Source organism: Hemibagrus wyckioides, linkage group LG25 (genome assembly GCF_019097595.1).
Source record: "Hemibagrus wyckioides isolate EC202008001 linkage group LG25, SWU_Hwy_1.0, whole genome shotgun sequence".
NCBI classification, from domain to species: domain Eukaryota; kingdom Metazoa; phylum Chordata; class Actinopteri; order Siluriformes; family Bagridae; genus Hemibagrus; species Hemibagrus wyckioides.
The window spans coordinates 15811414-15831503 of NC_080734.1; the positions used below are offsets into that span (position 1 = coordinate 15811414).

General features: G+C 40.7%; 2 protein-coding genes across 3 annotated transcripts in view; one reads left to right on the forward strand and one right to left on the reverse strand.

Annotated features, from left to right (window-relative positions):
• The first annotated feature begins 852 nt into the window (after positions 1 to 852).
• pcsk9 (proprotein convertase subtilisin/kexin type 9) lies at positions 853 to 10519 on the forward strand. Its single transcript, XM_058379222.1, has 12 exons — positions 853 to 1192; positions 3072 to 3263; positions 4929 to 5052; positions 5201 to 5334; positions 6188 to 6329; positions 6433 to 6629; positions 7243 to 7426; positions 7513 to 7683; positions 7844 to 7983; positions 8792 to 8957; positions 9150 to 9325; positions 10190 to 10519. The coding sequence occupies exons 1-12, from the start codon at positions 1040 to 1042 to the stop codon at positions 10394 to 10396; spliced, it is 1986 nt and encodes a 661-aa protein (XP_058235205.1). The 5' UTR covers positions 853 to 1039; the 3' UTR covers positions 10397 to 10519.
• A 1386-nt stretch (positions 10520 to 11905) lies between these two features.
• usp24 (ubiquitin specific peptidase 24) overlaps positions 11906 to 20090 on the reverse strand; it is a 54915-nt gene continuing 46730 nt past the window's right edge. For both annotated transcript variants that reach the window (XM_058379219.1, XM_058379218.1), the window contains 18 exons: positions 19624 to 19748; positions 19380 to 19521; positions 19147 to 19297; positions 18296 to 18391; positions 18070 to 18173; positions 17539 to 17652; positions 16560 to 16767; positions 16386 to 16475; positions 16164 to 16266; positions 15914 to 16032; positions 15690 to 15803; positions 15270 to 15335; positions 14990 to 15056; positions 14828 to 14906; positions 14576 to 14651; positions 14394 to 14480; positions 14188 to 14298; positions 11906 to 14092 (listed from right to left, as the gene is read on the reverse strand). In XM_058379219.1, the coding sequence (XP_058235202.1) occupies positions 14030 to 14092; positions 14188 to 14298; positions 14394 to 14480; positions 14576 to 14651; positions 14828 to 14906; positions 14990 to 15056; positions 15270 to 15335; positions 15690 to 15803; positions 15914 to 16032; positions 16164 to 16266; positions 16386 to 16475; positions 16560 to 16767; positions 17539 to 17652; positions 18070 to 18173; positions 18296 to 18391; positions 19147 to 19297; positions 19380 to 19521; positions 19624 to 19748 (1915 nt within the window). In that variant the 3' untranslated portion in view covers positions 11906 to 14029. The remainder of the gene's footprint in view (positions 14093 to 14187; positions 14299 to 14393; positions 14481 to 14575; positions 14652 to 14827; positions 14907 to 14989; positions 15057 to 15269; positions 15336 to 15689; positions 15804 to 15913; positions 16033 to 16163; positions 16267 to 16385; positions 16476 to 16559; positions 16768 to 17538; positions 17653 to 18069; positions 18174 to 18295; positions 18392 to 19146; positions 19298 to 19379; positions 19522 to 19623; positions 19749 to 20090) is intronic.

Consider the following 20090-nt stretch of genomic DNA (forward strand, 5'->3'; position numbering starts at 1 on the left):
AGAGGTCAGAAGAGAATGGCTAGGTTAGTACAAGGTAAAAAGGTAGGCTATGGTAACTAACCACTCTTTACATTCATGGTAATGTAAAAGCATGTAATGGTAATGATGGAAAAGCAACTCACAACACGTTGAACATTGAGGTGAAAGAGACAAAAAAAAGCAGAAGACCACATTAGTTTCTCCCGTCAGTCAAGAATGGGAATCTGCGCTTACAATGGGTACAGACTCCCTAAAACTGGACACCAATCTTCAAGTGTTCAGTTTCAGTGAAACTGCTGTTGTAGTCCATCTGCCTCAATATTCAGTGTTTCAAAATTCAGTCTGAGAAATGCTCAAGCTAGTCTGTCTCGCACCACCAACCATGGCAAGGTCATTAAGATGTTCTTTCCCCTCTTAACAGATGCTCACCTGATGCCTGGTCTATATCTGTATTATGTTATACTGGTCTTATCTGGATAAGTGCATAAATGTGCAAGTTGTTAACAAAAATATAGACGTAAAAAGTGTGATTTCATACAGGCTTCACCTCTCACCATTAGTACCTATTGAACCATTCAAATGAGAAGCATTCATATTTCTCTTCTATATTACAGCCTAATATTCCAAACAAATAATTCTCACCTGTGTCACAGAATCTCAGATCACAGGTGGTGCAGGATGTCAGTGATAAGTTTATTTCATTATAAGTTGATGGAGAGTCTCAGCTTCCAAAAATTCACCCTGAAACCTGACTCCGTTTCTGAAAAGTCATTACGTAAGAAGCGATCGTTCGATCTGAAGGCGGTGGCGTGAGCGCTTCATACGTCACTAGGCCCCGCCTTAAGTCACTCACTTTATCAAAGACCTGCAGCAAATTATAATAATAATAAACATCAAATAATAGCAGGTACCTGCGTGAGACTGTAACCAGTGAGTGTCCTGCAAGGTGCGCGTTATTGCAGAGGATTACTTATAAGCAATACTTTAATACACACACACACACACACATATACACATATACACACACCAAGGAGCATCACGTGAAAATTATTGAAGGAAAATGAGAGTTTTCCTTGTCCTGTGTCTGGCGACGATGGCAACTTGTGACCACTCTGAAGAAATACAGGTCAACTCACCTCAGGTGGACCATCATCATCATCATCATCCTCCTCCTCAAGCGGAGCGCGTGGCTGAATTCGTCAGGTGCACAAAGGTTAGACTGCAACAAAGGTTAAGTGCAATAGTCGATGTTTTACAATTTTTTACTAGAACAAATAATGTGAACAAAAATATGGAAATTTTATATATATATATATATATATATATATATATATATATATATATATATATATATATATAACATTATCGTTTAAGCCAAGTGCGTGACGTAGCTGAAAATAAATAAATAAATAAATACATAAATAAATAATAGTAATAGAATAAAATATAGAAATGAAAATATTAAATAATGTAAATAACCAGTTTGGACATCTGCCTTCTGGTCCTGAATAATCCCCCCCTCCCCCCATTTGTATGTTGTTGTTTGTATTTAGATTGATCTCTGTCATTTTTATAGACACGCCCCCCCCCCAATCCACACCCTTTCAAATCCTTATAATTATTGTTAGGAGAGTTAAAGAGGTGTTTTTGTTTTTTTGTTTTTTGTTTTTTACTTTCAAGCAATTGGTGGAGTTTGCTTGAAAGTGATTTTATTACAGATTATAGATTTTTTATTCTACTGAAAAATCAGGAGAATTTCCAGGGAGGATGAAGAAACTTACAAATATATATAGGATGTTTTATATTTCTGTGTAGGCTAAGCTTTCTAGACATCACTAAAACAAAAATCCTATTTCTAAAATCCTCCAGGTGTTGAATATCTACATGTGAAGAAAAAAATGTTTTTAAAAGAAACCTGGCTTGCTATGATTCACTCAAAATCATGTTAATGACATGTTTGGACATCTAAGACAAAGTAAAATTGACTACACGATATTGGCCTGAGTATCGTATAATGGTGTTCCATAATAGAAACAATAACAGAGTTTAGTAAGTCTTCAGTATTTTGCAAATTCATAACCAAACGTATAGAAAATTCGTATGAACATATTAATTACAAAGGTACGTAAAAACAGCACTAAAGTGTAAATCACATTTTTCCTTTTTCATAAAATAATATTAAAAATACAAATATTAATTTTTGAATCAAACACAGAAAATGAAGAAAACACTTTTAATGTTTTAAGTAACATTCTATATTTTCCTGATATCTATGATGTTTAGTACATAGTGCTATGTACATGATTTAACCTTTAGCTAAATATGTATAGTGTATACATATATTCATATATCATACTGCATATATGTCTAATGCATGATTATTTTAGTACCTTGTACGTAATAAAGTGAAACATGCTATTTGTTCTTCCTCATGATATTTGTGGTCAACTTCCTTTTTGATGCTGGTCACAACTGACCATTACACCTGTAAGTGGTTCTTCCCTAAAACTGTTGTCAAACACAGTTGTAAAGCATGTCTGTGTTTACTGTAGAATTACAATATTTTATCACTGGAACTGAGAAGTCCTAACCTGTTCAGGCACAACAATGCACCTATACACAAAGCAAGCTCCATAAGTACATGAGGTTGAACTCCTTTGGAATGAACTGGAATAACTTACTTGGTGTATACCAGTCCTCTCACCTGACATTACCTGTCCTCACTAATGTTCTCGTGCATTAATCTGATTAAACTGCTTCCACTGAAAGGGGACATTTTTACCACTAGAAAGATTTAGAAATGTTATCGTAAGGAAAAGAACAGTGTCATGCATCATGATGACGCCACATGGCACATTTCAGTCGGTATATTATTTGCTTGAACACTTTTAATGATGACATTTCTTCATAGAGGATGTATTTTCAATACTACAAAGATTCCAGTATTGAATGAACACATGATTAATTAATTAGATAATCACTATGAGACTGAAATCAACACGGTGACAATGAATTACACCCTGTAGTTGAAAATTCATGTGTTTCGCTGTCTTAAGTGTGTGTGTGTGTGTGTGTGTGTGTGTGTTGCACAGAGCACATGGCGCATGCCAGAGCAGTACCTTGTGGTGTTGCAGGAGGGAACACGTGACAGTCACGTGCAGCGGACAGTGCACACTCTGCGTTCTCAAGCTGCCAGGAGCGGACACACTGTCCACATCATGCACACTTATTCCGGAGCCTTCTGCGGATTTCTGATTAAAATGAGCAGTGAAGTCTTGTCTCTGGTAAATTCATTCATTCATTGTCTATACTTGCTTTATTCCTAATTAGGGTCACAGGGATCTGCTTGAGCTTATCCCAGCACATACTGGGCGGGAGGCAGGGGTACACCCCAGACAGGTTGCCAGTCCATCACAGGGCCACATACAAACAGACAACCACAAACACACACACTCACTCCTATGGGCAATTTAGAATTACCAATCAACCTAATGTACATGTTTTTGGGCTGTGGGAGGAAACTGGAGTACCCGGAGTAAAGCACGGGGAGAACATGCAAACTCCACAAAGAAAGGCCCCTGTCTGTTCGAACCCAGGACCTTCTTGCTGTGAGGCAACAGTGCTAACCCCCTATGGTAAATTAGCCAGCCTTATTGTTGTTGGTTTGATTGTCTTTCTGTTCTGTAGCAGCTAGTGTTGTCCCTATCAAGGTAAAAAAATAAAATAAAGGTTTATCAGAATATTTGACGGTAAACCCATCAACTCTTGGGATGTGGCAGCTTAGTGGTTAAAGGGGTTGGACTACTGAACGAAAGATTGTGTGTTCTAGTCATTCCAGAGCCACCAAGCTGCCACTGTTGGCCCCCTGAGCAAGGCCCTTAACCCTTAATTGCTCAGTTGTATAAAATGAAATAAAATGTAAGTCGCTCTGGATAAGGGTGTCTGCAAAATACCAGACATGTAAATGTATAATATTGTTGGATAAAGGTAAGTATGCAGTGACTAAGCAGGAACAAATCTTAGTTAGTAATAAATGAACCATTAATGAATACTGGGTAATTACACAGTAAGTAATAAGGAAGTAATGGTTTTGTAATCAGATTCTGGTTGATTTGATTGCATGGATCCAGTTCCAAGAGCTAAAACCTTCCCATTTGACCATAAATAATTTCTGAAAGCAATAATAATGAACAGCATAATATTATTTGTTTCCATACATTATAATTTACATTATAGATCTCAACTTGTGAGTCTGGCATCATAAATGCACTGAATTGTTTAAAGCTGCTGTGTGCTTCTGTTGTATTCCTTAAGACCACAAAAATATATACTTTTAGTTATGGGCACACAATACAAAGATAAATGAAGTTGTAATAATAGATTCTTTTGTATTGTCAATAATTTTTTACTATTCTGTAATATTTTTTTATTTCATAAATGACTTCATTGTTATTTATTGTAAGTAATTTCCCAGGATATGATAATAATGGGAAATACTGACTTTTGGGTGTTGACATTGGCCCTGAAATTGTACAAGTGCATCCAAATAAACACATCTGACATTATGTGAATGATATTTGATTAGATAAGTGAAAGTGAATTAAGAGACTGTGTGTGTGTGTGTGTGTGTGGTGGTGGGGTTAATAAGTGAGAATACAGTACATGTGCTTCACAAAATCTGTTCAGTGTGAAAAGTATAATGTGTATATTTTGCATGTGACTTACCTGTTGAAGTCTGAATTGCATAAAAAATATGTAATGGTTATAGAACGGTATATCTTCTCTGAAAAGTAAAGAAAAACACAATTGTACAATCCCAATATCTATGTGATGATATGTAAATATGATTCCTTCGCACTATTACCAATCTGAGTTCCAGTGAGCGTCAGAGTACATCACACAGCCCGCTTGCCCGTCTCTTCACATTTCACTCTGTGTGCTGCTCACAGGCTCTCAAGCTGCCCCATGTTGCGTACATTGAAGAGGATTCGTCCATTTTTGCCCAGGGCATTCCATGGAATTTGGAGCGCATCATCCAGGCCAAGCATGAGACTGGAAAATACACTCCACCCAGTGAGTGCACTTTCATATGACACTTGCACAGACACATGTTGGCTTTATTTCATGCATATATTTGAGTGAAAGATTGTTAAAATTCTGAATGGAAATGAGAATGAGAATGTGTGTATGTAAATGAGAATCCCATGTGTATACCATGTAGATGATGGTGCACAAGTGACTGTCTTCCTCCTGGACACCAGCGTTCAGGCGAATCATCGTGAAATCGAGGGAAAGGTCACGGTGACGGACTTTAACAGCGTTCCTGAGGAGACTGGAGTCCGAGTTCACAGGCAGGTCAGAGACCTAAGGAGCCCTTTCAGTAGACGGATGTAGACAGTAAACGTTTCATCATCAGTAAAGAATAGTGATCCTGATCCTGTTCCAGAAGCAGCCATGCTAGCACAAGCCAAGCCATGATACTACCACTACCATGCTTCACAGATGAGCTTGTTTATTTTGGATCATGAGCAGATCCTTACTTTCTCCACATGTTGGTCTTTCCGTCACTTTGGTAAAGGTTCGTCTTGTTTCCAGACAATTTCCAATCTGGTCTTCTGATTCTTCTTACTGCTGATGAGTGGTTTGCATCGTGTGGTATGGCCTTTACATATCTGTTCTTAGAGTTTTCTTAGAGGCTTATAATTCACCCCTGTCTTGTGGACGTGATCTCACCCGTTGTTGTTTTTTTGGGTTTTAGTTCATAATGGTTTCTTCAAATTGACATACTGTACTGACTCAGGTTCATTTTCCCTCTACAAAATGGCTTGCTTCACTCCCATAGACAGCCCTCTGGTCTTTGTGTAGGTTTATCCTGTTTTAACAACAAATTCAGTCCTTATAAACCAAGAGGGATCAAAATCAGTAGACATTCAGAAATGTTGAAACAGTCGAATCGAACAGGGCACACCTATGCAATAATAAAACACCTGTCAATCCACATGTTCCTGTTGAAACCTGCAGGGACAGCTGAGAACATGCATAACACACGCCCTTATCAGGATCAAGCTCATTATCGAATTTTTTTTTTAATGCTATGTGGTATTAATGACGCTGCATATTAAATATCTGCAGACTCGTACAGGAGAGAAGTACAAAATGAATAAAGTAACATCTGGACATCCATATATTGTTTTTGTATCTATGGCAGGCCAGTCAGTGTGACAGTCATGGAACACACATAGCTGGAGTGTTGAGTGGGCGGGACTCTGGCGTGGCACGTGGCGTTAGTGTGAAACTTGTGCGAGTGCTCAACTGTCAGGGCAGAGGCACTGTGTCTGGAGCACTGAAAGGTAAAGACAAACTAACACTCAAAGTTATCTGTCTTGGTTAATGTCATGGCAAAAGTGTCATTTAAACATGGCCTCTACTTTATATGCATTTTTTCTTTTACAGGTCTAGAGTACATCCATGCATCTCTGCAGGTCCAGCCCCTCAGTCCTGTGATCATACTACTACCATTTGTCGGGGGGTTCAGTCGCACTCTCAACACTGCTTGTCGAGAAATGGTACATTCTGGTGCAGTTCTGATAGCTGCTGCAGGAAATTACCAGGATGATGCCTGCCTGTACTCACCAGCCTCAGAACCAGAGGTATTACACTCATCATACTCATAGAGGGATATACGTTCATGCATTATATGAGCAAAAATATGTGCACAGCTGCCCATCACACCCATATGTATTTGCTGATAAGCTCCACTCTTCTGGGAAGGCTTCCCACTAGATGTTGGATTGTGACTGTGGGGATTTGTGATCATTTAGCTACAAAATCATTAGTAAGATCAGGCTGTGATGGTGGGTGAGCAGGTCTGGGGTCAGTCAGTGTTCCAGTTCATCCCGAAAGTATTCAGTGAGGTTGAAGTCAGGAAACTAAACAGACAGTAACTTGAGCTTAAGTTAACTCGAGTTGTCTTTATTAGTCACATATACATTACTGCACAGTGAAGTTCACCTATCCCATCCTTGGGGGTTGGGGTCAGAGCACAGGGTCAGCCATGATGCAGCTCCCCTGGAGCAGGGTGGGTTGGGGGCCCCACTCACGGGCTCAACGGTGGCGGCTGGAACCCCGATCTTCCAATGATCCAGAGCTTTAACCACTTGAGCCATTGGTCTGATTTGGGAAGGCTGGAGCTATGAGGAAGCTACACTACCGGCTGTGGCCTGGATTTGATGATGATAATATTATCATCCTAACCCTTTGCAGGTGATCACAGTAGGAGCTTCCAATGCTAATGACCAGCCGCTGAATTCAGGAACAACAGGCACCAACTTGGGCCGCTGCGTGGATCTGTTCGCCCCTGGTGATAATATAATCAGTGCCTCCAGTGATTGCCCCACCTGCTTCACCACTAAGAGTGGCACTTCACAGGCAGCTGCCCATGTTGCTGGTTAGACACACACACACACACACTTCCATCAGACTGTGATTTTACTACTTGCTTTCATACGTGTGTGCGTGTGTGTGTGTAATTAGGTATAGCTGCAGTTCTTCTGAATGCTTACCCCAGTTCCAGTCCTGCTGTGGTGCTACAGTTACTCCGCCACCACTCAGTCCAGCATGTGATAAATCTGAAATCGCTGCCTTCTGAACACCTCCTCTCTACCCCTGACATGGTGGCTGCTCTACCTACATCTACTGCCACAGGTCAGAGCTCAGGGCTCAGGGTGTAAATGATCTGTCTTACCTTCTTTCTGATCATATGATGGTTGGTCAGATCTGTGTCGGTTTCTATGCAGTTTCATGTAAAGTCTTGTACCATACATATTAAAATGTATTGAAAGCATGTCTGTGTCTGTTGTTCTAGGTGAGACACTTCTCTGCCGCTCGGTTTGGTCTAAGAGGTCAAGCTTCGACACAGCAGTGGCTCGCTGTCGGCGTGGTGAGGAGATGTTCAGCTGTTCCAGCTACTCACCAACTGGAGTGCGTGGTGGAGAGACAATAGAGGTCACTGAATTCATTATAATAATATAAACAATATAGAATTTCTTCCCTTCAATCTGGTCACTTTTCTGCATCACTCTTCTACATACATGGGCTCACAGATGCATGCAATTGGCTCGTGTTGCTATGATGAGAATGTCCCTCCCACCTAAAGAGCTCCTGACCATTAATGACTAGGGCATCAGGGCAATCCCCAGACATAAGAAATAATAGTTGTCTATGCTTTTTTTTTTTTTTTTTTTGAAACATCAGGCAGATTTTCTTACCCAAAGTAGATTAGCAGAATATCCGAAATACGGTATAGCTTTCTAAAGGATTCTAATGTGATACATGGAGTTTTAGCAGCATCAATAATAAATAATAAACAAAAAGCTGTAAAGGAAAACCAAATCAATCAGTATTGAACACCACAACACAGTGTTTCACAGGGAAAAGTGAAAGCTTTTAAAACATTTTAAAGGAATAGTGTAAGATATTTACAACATTGCATTAAGAAAAGCAAATACAAACATTTTAAAACTTTATCTATATTTTTTCTTTTTCAATATTAACACATTTATTTAACTGCAAGTAGGAACATTGGTGAAACTGAGTATAGTACACCTATTACTAGCTATTTAATAATGTTGCATAGAATCCATCCTTATTTGTTGGCTTGATGCTTTCCTAAAGGTTTCAAATTGTACCATTTCTACAAAAAATGTTGATTTTCTATTCCAAGTCCACTTCGATTCAGTCATGGGAGGTAGATTTGGGTTGCATTTAAGGCATCTGCATTGTGTAACTGCGTCACTGTTTATTGCACCATCAGCTACGGGACGGGCAGAAAGTATGTGAGGCCCATCACAGCATTGGAGGCCAGGGCGTGTACGCTGTAGCTCGCTGCTGCATTGGGAGCAGCGTAAAGTGCCAGGCCACTTCCAGCCTCCATGTGGGCGTTGACGCAGAGTGCCCTAGCCAAGAGTATCAGCTTACAGGTATGAGTTGTAATGTGTGGTGGAGATAAGGATTGGGAATTAATTAAATATCACTCGACAGATAGAAAGCTGTTTCTCAGTTAATTTATCAATAACTTGCATTATTATTATTAGCCCGTTTTTTTTTTTTTCTCCAAATCATGCTACCTACACTCCTAGGTCTGCATTTTTATGCTTTTAATTCATGTGTAGGATGCAGCTCTCACTACATCAGGTCCCAAGATGTAGCAGAGCTCTCATGGCCTCTTCATAGCAACAGTAAAGCATGTCCTGCTGGAGAAGGCGGGACATCACATGCCTCCTGTTGCCATGCTCCGAATCTGGAATGCCATCTGATCGAACACCACCAATCTGAATTTACAGAACAGGTGACTATTTAAATGCACTTATGTTGCCAAACCTAAACATATTATAGACCAAGTTTACCAGTATAGAGTATATGTCTAACCTTAACTGGAAAAGTGAGGGTGCAGGTTTGAATTCCAACCAAGTCGAAGCCACGCTCGAGTCTAATGAAAGCCAAGATCATCTAAACAGGCTCCTGCTTGAACCCACACCAGACCTTTGTGGATAAGATTTGACACCCTTACTATAAGCCTAGCTTTTATGTGATTTAGATAAATATATATTTCAATACAATTCAATTCAATTATTATAGATAAATATTTTCTGTATAAAATGGCAGAGAAAGAAATCTGGACTGACCATTTTACCATCTAAGGGTGATAGAAATACACAATATGTGTTTGAGGACATCTGACCATCACCCCTAAATGTAGGTCTGTTGACACAACATTGGAAGCCCCCAGATGGCTAAAATATCATTATATGCTGTAGCATTCCAATTTTCTTTCAATGCAACTAAGAGGCACAAACTTCTAGCTTGACAATGTTCTATGAAGACGTGGTGTGGAGTGTCCTGCACTGAGCCCTGACTCAACCCCACTGATCACCTTTGGGATGAACTGGAACACCGAGTGCACCCCAGACCTCATCAGTGTCTGATCTCACTAATGCTCTTGTAGCTGAATGGTCACTAATCCTCCATCAGCTAGTGGAAATCAAAGTTCTTATAACTGCAGAGAAGAACTGAATCTAGTACTGGATGTTCCACAAAGAACAAAGAACAAATGGGTGTGATGGTCAGTTCTCTACAAGTCCTACTGTTCTTGCAGAACTAAATGAAACATCTAAAAAGCTGTTTTAAACTACCTTTTCTGACTCATCACCAGGTGGAGGTGTCGTGTGAGGACTCCTGGACGCTTACAGGATGTAATGCAGTGGCTCATGGTTCGGTCACTCATGGGGCATACACACGAGGAAACACCTGCGTGATCCAGATGTTCGGAGGAGTTAAAGGAGCTGCTGCTATCGCCATCTGCTGCAGATATCGGCCACTTGATCAACAGGAAAACAAATCCCATGAGCAAAACTCCTAATGAGAGTTTACCGATCAGGTCCAAGTGTTCTGTCCATCATGACATGGTATATTGGACCACGATGCATTTCATTCATCAGCCGTTCCAGACAGATATATATATAAATATATATATATATATATATATATATATATATATATATATATATATATATATATAAATATATATATATATATATATATTTTAAAATAAAATGAATAAATACATTTAGAAAAATCAGTTCCTCAAAGATTCTTCGTACAATAAAAGTTCCTTGCTTCCAACAAACACTCTGATATGTAGGAAGAGTTTAGCCTTTCAAACATTTTGCATAGTCACACAACAGACTTTTAAAGGTTCGAGCAAAATACAGTTCCTAGTCTAGTGGTGGAATATTTTCTGCTAGTCATTAACCATCCTTAATACTAATACCTAATTTGTCTAAAACTACTGTTAGCACTGCACATACATTTTAATCCTACTTTACTGTTCATGTATGCTGGTTTCATTTTAATAAATCCTTCTGTATCTCATGATTACTTCTTCTTGCATGCACTGATTGTATTCCACTAGCTCTGTCTGTGTAAATGTGTTTGGACATTTTTTTTGAATAAATGCTGAGTAAAATCCGGTTACCGAGATGAGTTTACTTACTCTGAGGACACAAATGATAGCTTCGCAAAAAATTATAAAATGTTCTGCATTCCAGTTTTATTCATTTTTTTTTTTAATATCAAATACTTCCCATAATCAAACTCTGATTTACAAATTAAAATGTGGTTTGCACATGCAGTTTCCAATTCCGACCATCCACAGAGGCGCAAGTAATAAAACCATTTCTGTGTCTCCAGCTCAGGTCAATCAACAGTATTTAAAAAAAAAGAAAGAAAAAAAAGGCTCAAAAGAAGGGAACATTATTATATCAAATGGAAATTCAACGACTTTTGGTGTGTCTTCTTTGCTCGAACCTGTACTTTTGTTTTCATTTCTATTTGGCCAGAAAAAGGAGACGGGGAAGGGGGGGGGTTAAGATCCAGTGTTGAGTGACATTCAAGCATCTGTCCAATCGTGGGGATGATGCAAGCTCATTCTTTGATAGGAGACTCCGATAAACAACTGAAAACAAGAATACTGTTGAAAAGTGACAAGCCTGGTCTAATGGGAGACTGAAATATATATATATATATATATAGAGAGAGAGAGAGAGAGAGAGAGAGAGATGTGAATTTCAGCATCAGATTATCAGAAAACAGAAATAAAAAGCAGGGAATTCACCTGACCTACGCGCTTAACTACTAACTGTAGTCTGTTGATTGTTTAGAAGAAGAGCCAGAGGGTCATATGGCATCGGGAGCATTAACAGCCTCCATTTGTTTCATGGTGATTGTAATCGTTTCCGAAACACATTTACCCAAAGAGATTAATGTCAAGGTTTCACACTTACATTCACAAACATACATGCATAAGCGAAGAAACACGCTAACGATGACGGATGAAACCGGGATTAAACGACAGCATTTCTCTTCTGTATTGTTTTTTTTTTTTTTTTTTTGCGCTCCATTGTCATCACTTCAGTTTAGGCTCTACAACAGCACAGCTATTAACATGATAGAGTCACACAGCATCCCTTTTCGTTCCGCTCAGAAAACAAATGCCTTTATGTAACGCAGTGCTGAGATTGTTCTGTAAACATTGTATGAATGTCAATAAAGTGTACTAGACTAAATACAAAATAAGCAGCAACCGTCCCTGACACTTTGCTGAGATCCTGGCTCTGGGTTGGGGCATTATAAGGAGAGGGTGAGAGAGAGAGAGAGAGAGAGAGAGAAAGAGAGAAAGGGAGAGAAAGAGAGAAAGAGAGAAACAGAGAGAGAGAGAGAGAGAGAGAAAGAGGGAATCAGTCAGCATAACCAAAGGCCAGGGATCATGACAAGCACCAAATAATCCTTGGCACTCAACTCCTTTTCTTTCTTTTGGCAACAGTGCCATTGGTGGTGGTGGTGTGTGTATGTGCCACACATGCACATGGTATAAGGCAGACAGACAAACAAATACAGGCAAATAACTATAAAATAGCTCTTGGCAAAGAAAACCCCTGAACAAGCATCCAAGTTAAAGCTCAAAGCAACAACGTGAGGTTGGCTGTGTGATCGGACTAGCTCACCCGTCTCTCAGTAGGCATTGGGTGTTTGGTGATGTGCGTGTCTATGTGATTTGGTGAGTCAGATGCAGCAACGGTGCATAGTAGACACGGTTTGTGCGTCTACACACACAAAAGAGCCTAAAGCGGTCCGGGAAGATAGAGAGAGATAGAGAATGTGTGTGTGTGTCACTTATACTGGCAGTCACATAAACACGAGCAAGCCTGAGACAAATACATGACCAAAGAGGGGAATAAAAACCCAGCATATAGTGTACGATTGGTGAAATCTCTCCTCCACAATAAGCTGACGTTTGATTCGTTCTGGCACTCTTTCAGAAAGCAAAACCAAAATAAGGAAGATTCCCAGACTTTTTTTTCTCCCACACATGATGTCCCAAGGTACACTGTTATCTTGTTTAGGCGGACTGTGTGTGTGTGTGTGTGTGAAAACGTGGGGGGGGGGGGGAAGCTATATGCAGACAGCTGATCTCCACAAGTTTGGGAAATGTCTGGAAACGTATACATATATTTCATTCATTTCCAAACGTATCGTATCGGTTACCAGAGTTGTTGTGAATTCTGTGGAACACGATGCAAATTGATTTCCATCTCCTCCACTTCCCGGTAGTGCCAGAACGAAAAGAAAAGAAAAAAAAAGAAAGAAAAAAAAAAAAAACACGCAAGAAAGCAAAGGAAAGCAAAGCAGCAAAGAACGTGGCCACTCGATCGCCTGTCAAATGTCACCTTCACAGACCTGACAAACTGAAGTCATATATAAAGTGCATTAAAAAAAATACCAGCGAGCGAGAGAGAGAGATAGAGAGACAGAAAGAAAGAGAGAGAGAGAGAGAGAGAGAGAACAACTGTCATTTAAGTAGCTAAGAGTAGCAAGATCCTCTTAGAGTTGATTACGAGGCACCTCTCAAACAAAACAAACAAAAAAAGTATAGAATTCTTAAAAATATTATTTTACATATGAAATTACACCTATGGAACACAGCTTTGATTTTTTTCATGAATGCTCTTATTATATTGGCAAATATCCACAAACAGTGTTCTTTTTCTTTCCTTTTTATGCTTTTTTTTTTTTACGTTTAAAACACCCTTCCTCAGCACCACTAAATCCTGCATGTGTGTGAAAAGTGACACAAAACAAAAAACCTCCTCCATGTTCAAACTGAACTCGGGCTTCATGATGGGATCTTCAGTAAACACGATATCCAGTGAGAGTGAGAGTTGCGCTCCGCTCTTAACAACCTCAGCCTTTGCCTGCCTTGACCAGCTGCTTTCCCCGTTTCGTTCACTTCTCGAGTTGCAGTGAGAACTCTCGATGGCTGGGTTTGTGCCTCTTGTTTTCCTGATTATCCGTTTCCTGGGCCCTCCAGGAGGTCAAATGCAGTCTTTCGATTGGCTGCATCGAGCTACAATATCTCTCCATTGGAGGGAATCTTGTTTTTTTTTTTTTTTTGCTTGTGTACAAAAAGTACCCCTATTGCTGATGATGTAGAGAGTTAGGGGTCAACATCTTCTAAATCACTCTTAGAGTCACCCAACATCATAGGAGACTCTGAGCCCTGAGAAGAAAACACAGAAAATGGAAGAGAGTTGTCTTTTCAGTACTACACATGCTTTCATAAAGAGAGTGTGGGATATTCTGATAGTATGATACCTGTCTTAGACTGCGGTCCGAGTTCTCATTAGCTGGGCTGCCATCAGAGCCATTACTGCTGCCAGACTGTTCCTTCTCATTCAACAGAGCTGTGGCATAGGCCAGTGTATCCTGAACACACACACACACACACACACAGTGACACCCTATACAAGGTGAAAAGAAACACGAAGGGCAAGACATTGTATAAAATAGAAATTTCATGCCTGTGCTGAGATGGTCCGCTGGAAGGTCTTAGCCGTGGACGTCTCATTAGACACGTTGCTCTGAGGTGTCCAGTAGTGCTCTGACATCTGTGATAATGGGAGAAAAAGCCAATGGTGAATACCTAACACAATGCAGAATGTAACCTAGTGAGAAAACAGGCTTGCTCAATAGTGTATCTTGCCTTTTTCTGCAGCCACTGCACTGCCCAGCTCCAGTGTCCAGACAGCTCCTTGAAGTAGTCTTTAGCAGGAGCACACCTGGTCAAAACACATACAAAGATTTTGTTCTGTGTGACAGCTCAGGTTCACTAAATCATCAGTGTCCACTGAGTGAATTCTGCCAGTGGATTACATACCGAAGACTTTTCCCAATATAAAAACAAGCGGAAAGTGACCAGAAGAGAGGTAATAGAGAATACATGCAATTCACTCACTTCTGAGCTAAAGTGACCAGGAACTTGACACACTGGTAGCAGCGGCTGCTGTCCACATTGTTGCTCTGATGCATCAAAGCTGAAAAGGGAAAAACAACTTGGCAACTCGGTCACATGACACCGTGTAGATTTTCCATGATGGAAACAGGGCATGATACCTACCCAGGAGCCCTTTCTCAGATTCGAATGCATATTTGAGTCTCTGGGACTGCAAAGGGTCTTCTACCATCTAAAAGTAAACAGAAAAAACAATAAGGTAGTCTGTGTTAAGTCTTTTCAAGAAACAAATTCTTCTGGATCTCGTAAGTTGTCATATGTAAAGTTTTTCAATACTCTTCCCATAAAAACTCCAAATGATTCGTCTTAATTCTCCAGGTCCATACAAATGGAGGGCTTTACAGCGTGTATATACCATTTCTTGAGTCTACTTAACGTCACTCACCAGAATCTCCAGAAGCATTTGGAAGACATTCTTCAGCTCATGAGGAGGAGCTGTCTCGAGCTGATTCTACAAACCACGCAGATAAAGATCATGTTAGCATTGTTAGCACTACAGGAAAGGAGAATAAATGACTGGAGATTCCAGGATGAAGTGTAATTTTGTGTTGCCAATATGAGGGCATATACACAGATCAGGCATAACATTATGATCACTGGGAGGTGAAGTCAATAACACTGATGATCTCCTCATCATGGCACCTGTTAGTGGGTGGGATATATTAGGCAGCAAGAGAACATTTTGTCCTCAAAGATGATGTGTTAGAAGCAGGAAAAATGGGCAAGCGTAAGGATTTGAGAGTTTGACAAGGGCCATATTGTCATAATGCTATGCCTGATGGTTGTATAGTCCTGCACATCTTACCTTAAGCAGATGTAGCACTCCCAGAGAGAAAGGCTCGTTACAAAAGCAGCAGTATGTCACCATCTCTATGAGGAAGGATAGTGGTCCAGAGAGCTCACGCATGGCAAACATTACCTACAAAGCAAACAGCCTGGGTTAAAAAAAAAACCCTGCATGACATACATGGTGTCTATGATAAAAAATTCCAAGACGTCAGAGTATATGGGTGTGTGTGTGTGTGAGACCTCCATAAGGTAAGGCTGTCCCTCAGGTTTGAACAGCAGTGTGTTGACATCTGGGTGCAGTGGCAAGAGTGTGGTTGAAGACACCAGGGCAGAGGAGCTATGCTTGAACATTCCAGGGGCTGTTCACACATACATCAAAATATCTCACATTCATAGCCTAAACAATACACTGATCAAAGCATAGTAGTGCATTATGTGTGCATTTGATACTGTGAGAAGTGTGTGCGTGTGTGGGTGTGTGTGTGCTTACTTTCGGTTCTCTGAGATGTGAGGTCTGTGTGTAGCACCACCAGGGCAAGTGTGTTATGCAAGTGAAGGAACTCTCGTGCCTGAGCTGAACTCCATCGGCGGTTCTAAAGTGAACAGAGGGAGAAAAACTTTTCAAAAGCAGAACATGCATCCTTCAATCTGTGGTGGGAATATTTTTTGGCTGAACTTTAAACCTCTGAACATGAATAATCATCAAAAATACCTGATTGTTCTGTCTATTAGGACCTAGCAGGAAGATGAGCATCCTTCGATAAGCAGCATGCTTTAACAGTAGTTGGCAAGACCTGAATCCCTGAGAATGGACACACACACAAATATATATAGAGAAGGAACTACATGATTATAACACCTTGTTATTTGGATCTTTCTTTCTTACCCTCTGGGCAAAGTTACTAAACAGGCTGAAGTACTGGGAGCAGTTTTTGCAGTTCTCTGGCACGTCCTTGTCAAGCAAAGACAGCAGCATGTCTAAAAGGCAGTCCAGCCCAGCATCCTGGAAACAGAGTGCACTCTCTAGAGTTTTCTCGAGGATGGAGGCCACCACTACACGCACCTCACGTACATTACACTCCAGCAAGCAGTTCCTACATAGAAAGAGAGAGAGAACTTAATCATAATCATTTTCTGTTTGCATACAGTGATACAGCGTATGTTTTACATCATTAGTCCTGGCACTTTCTTCTAGGGTTTTGGAAGATAGCTATGCATGTCAGTATGTTGTGCATTAGACCTATTAGATAAGTGTTGGGTTGTTGGTTTGTGCACTTGCCAATATTCCACTGGGGAAAAACTGGAGGATAGAGCTAAGTGGGGGGAGCCATTTGGGTTGTAAACCAGTTCTTCACATTCTCTGGCCTTGACGTACCGTGGTGTGATATTCAGGCAGTCCTACCATTCGATAAAAGTATCCAATCATGAAGGAGTGCACAACAACCCACCCATCGTCATCACTAGTGTTTCACCAAGCACACATGCATACATGCAGACACTTCATCTTGGACGCTGCTGGCATCTTATTATGCGGGCCACTCGTTCCATGTGTTCGTGGCCGAGGCCTACTTTCTCTGTTCTCCAATAAGGCTAAAGAGAACAGCCACACCCGCAACTAACACAGATGCTAACAATTTAACCTTATGAATTACTGCTGGCGAAATCCCACACGCACAAGCATGCATACAAGACACACGAGTTAAGGAAAAGTGAAAACTGTAGAGAGAATGTTATAGAAAGCTACAGTTACACTGGTGTTTATCAGTATGTTTTGACTAGTAGCAGGCACAGAGGAGTTGTTTTCTTCCCCCAGTCGGTTGTGCAGGTGCGTATGTATATCATATCACAAACGCATTCCTACTCACTTGATGATCTCCCGTCCCTCAGCGGCCACCAGATACTGCACCATCCACCGACATGCCTCACTGCTCTTAGACAGCAGCATCTCCACTGTAGCTATCCACTCCTCTGTATCAACCCTAGCAAAGGTACATAAACAGATTTATTTAGTTATAATACAGTAATGTTTTACTGTAGCTGAGAATATTTCTAGGGTATACTTATTTTTGCCTACAAGTATTTCAAGTATCGTGCACTTGATCAACCGAAAGAACTTCATGCACTCAACGCTCGCAGCTTTGTTTAGGCAAAGGAAGAGAGGCGGGGTAGTAATAAAGGTTGATTGTTCCATTTGAGATGATACAACCGTGTAAAATTTATACACTAGACGGTAGAGTACATAGTGCACATAGTATACAGTATAGTACACAGCTAGAGCCACACCATGAATTCACACTGTAAGTGCAAATTGGCTTTAAGCTTGTGTTATGGGCCTATAGGCCTTAGAAAGCGTTCTAGTATGTATTATATGACTTGATAAAAGTGAACTCCCATACCGAAGCTTCTTCTTGGTACGTAAGTAAGTGTGGAACAGGAACTGCACAGCCAGCTGCAGGCTGGTCTTTGCCATGGCCTGATAGGATTGATGCTTCAGCTTCGTCTGCATGCATTGGGGAAACAAAAAAAAGAACAGCCAGTTTCCATCACATCTATTTAATCAGTAAAGCATTTAGGTATTTATTTGCAACAGTAAAAATCCACGTGTGGTGGAGAGATTCTCACCGAGTTGACGGAGGCCAGCGACAGGGTGAAGTTAAAGTAATCACTATTGTACACATCTCTGTTCTTCATGAACTTTAGGTTTTCATCCCTCACCATCTGTAAGACAAAACATCTGGGTGTTAAACACATTGGTAACACATGTGCGAAACATCTGGGCACTAACCACACGCTCTACCACGGGGCGGATGAATCAGTACACCGCGTACTTATGACAAAGCACATCTTGTGTTGAGGGCTATTCATTTTTAAACTCGCATTTGCTTGGCAAAACAAATGCTTCATCTGGTATGTGGTCTCTGATTAACTTCCACATCCCTCTGTCTGCTACGCTACACACAATGGCCGATCTTGTGAGATCCGGCTTTTTAGTAAACGTATTAATTAGAGTGAGGGATAATAAACGATCTGTTTAGAATCAGGAACACACAGGTATGTGGAAACACTGAGTCAGCTAAGCAAATTATAGTGCAGAGCCACAGAACTCTCCCTCCTTAGTGCACGCAGTCTTCTTGGTGGTTAAACATACTTACAGAAAATAGAATCATTACCCAGACTTACATTTATTTTATGTGTGATATCAGAACAGAACACTAGTTAAATAGTATATGATGCATGACACTGCGTTTTGCTTCCTCAAGCCAAAAGCAACTAGCTAATGTTTTGGCTGACGGAGCACAAACACAATGTCCTGCATATCTGTTTATTTCACTTATTTTGTATTAATACATTTAACTCGCTAACTAGCTGTTATGCCGTCATGTTAGCATTATATTAGACAGATGGAGCTGGGCTTTGATCTGTTTTCTTTCTCTGAGTCAGACAGTATGATGTGGGATGCCAAATAATGGGACCTGAAAGATCCTGGCAGGCATCTTCTCCACAAACAGGCCCTTTTTCTCTCCTTTCCTGACCAGCCGGGTGAGCAGAGTGAGCCGGTCATTATTGGCTCTGGGGGGTCGTGGAGATGACTGGGGGGAAATGTCTGGAGAGGAAGGTGCAGACCTGAGAGAAAGAAAACAGGTAAATATTAGCTTCAGAAAAACCACTGGCATGTGATTTATTAGCGTTAAGTTGCGTAACTCACAGAGACAGGTCCTCGGCTTCCTGTCTCATAACGCTGACACGGCTCTTTTTGGGCAGCACGGGCGAGTTCTGTTCACTGATGCGCTGGTAGAAGAGCATGTAAGCGTTCCAGTAGCGTCGCCGCACATCTGGATATGGGTTAGCTACAGGAAAAACAGGGCATGACATCTTTCAACAAATGGTTTACTAATGATACAGTTGAGTCGAGTGTCTGGACAAAAGGATCTGGAGAAAGGGTAACATACACTGATCGTAGACTTTGGGTCTGTACTCTCCACCAAAACACTCATACTCCAGGCTTTCATCGTTCATGTCAAACTCCTCCACGACGTTATCGTTAAACTTGTACCATCTGCTTCGTGACCCTCCCCTAGACGAGACAAAAATTGTGGCAAAAGAGAAGAGAAGTGCAGAATGTTAGCTTAGCTTCGTGTAGTCAGGTCATGCCTGCATTCCTATGTTCCCTGGGTGGCTGTTCCAGTTTAAAAATAAAGCATGTCTCTTCTAGGCATCTGGACCTGTTTAAGTTATTAGAGCACGCACAACCACTTGTAAAAAGGCACCGGGCCAAATCAGTAACAGCGCTCATACACAGCAAAGGTGCAAGATTTACTTCTTTAAATCTCTTAGCACCTCATTTCCCAAGATTTAGGGCCAAAAGTTTAAGATGTGGCTGTGAGTAGCACAAATGGTGTATATGGGCTGTGAACCT

Coding starts and splice junctions, on each gene's coding strand:
- pcsk9 (XM_058379222.1), top strand. CDS start 1,040: ATGAGAGTTTTCCTTGTCCTGTGTCTGGCGACGATGGCAACTTGTGAC. Junction 7,684..7,843: donor ACCTACATCTACTGCCACAG/GTCAGAGCTCAG, acceptor CTGTTGTTCTAG/GTGAGACACTTCTCTGCCGC. Junction 9,326..10,189: donor AATCTGAATTTACAGAACAG/GTGACTATTTAA, acceptor ACTCATCACCAG/GTGGAGGTGTCGTGTGAGGA.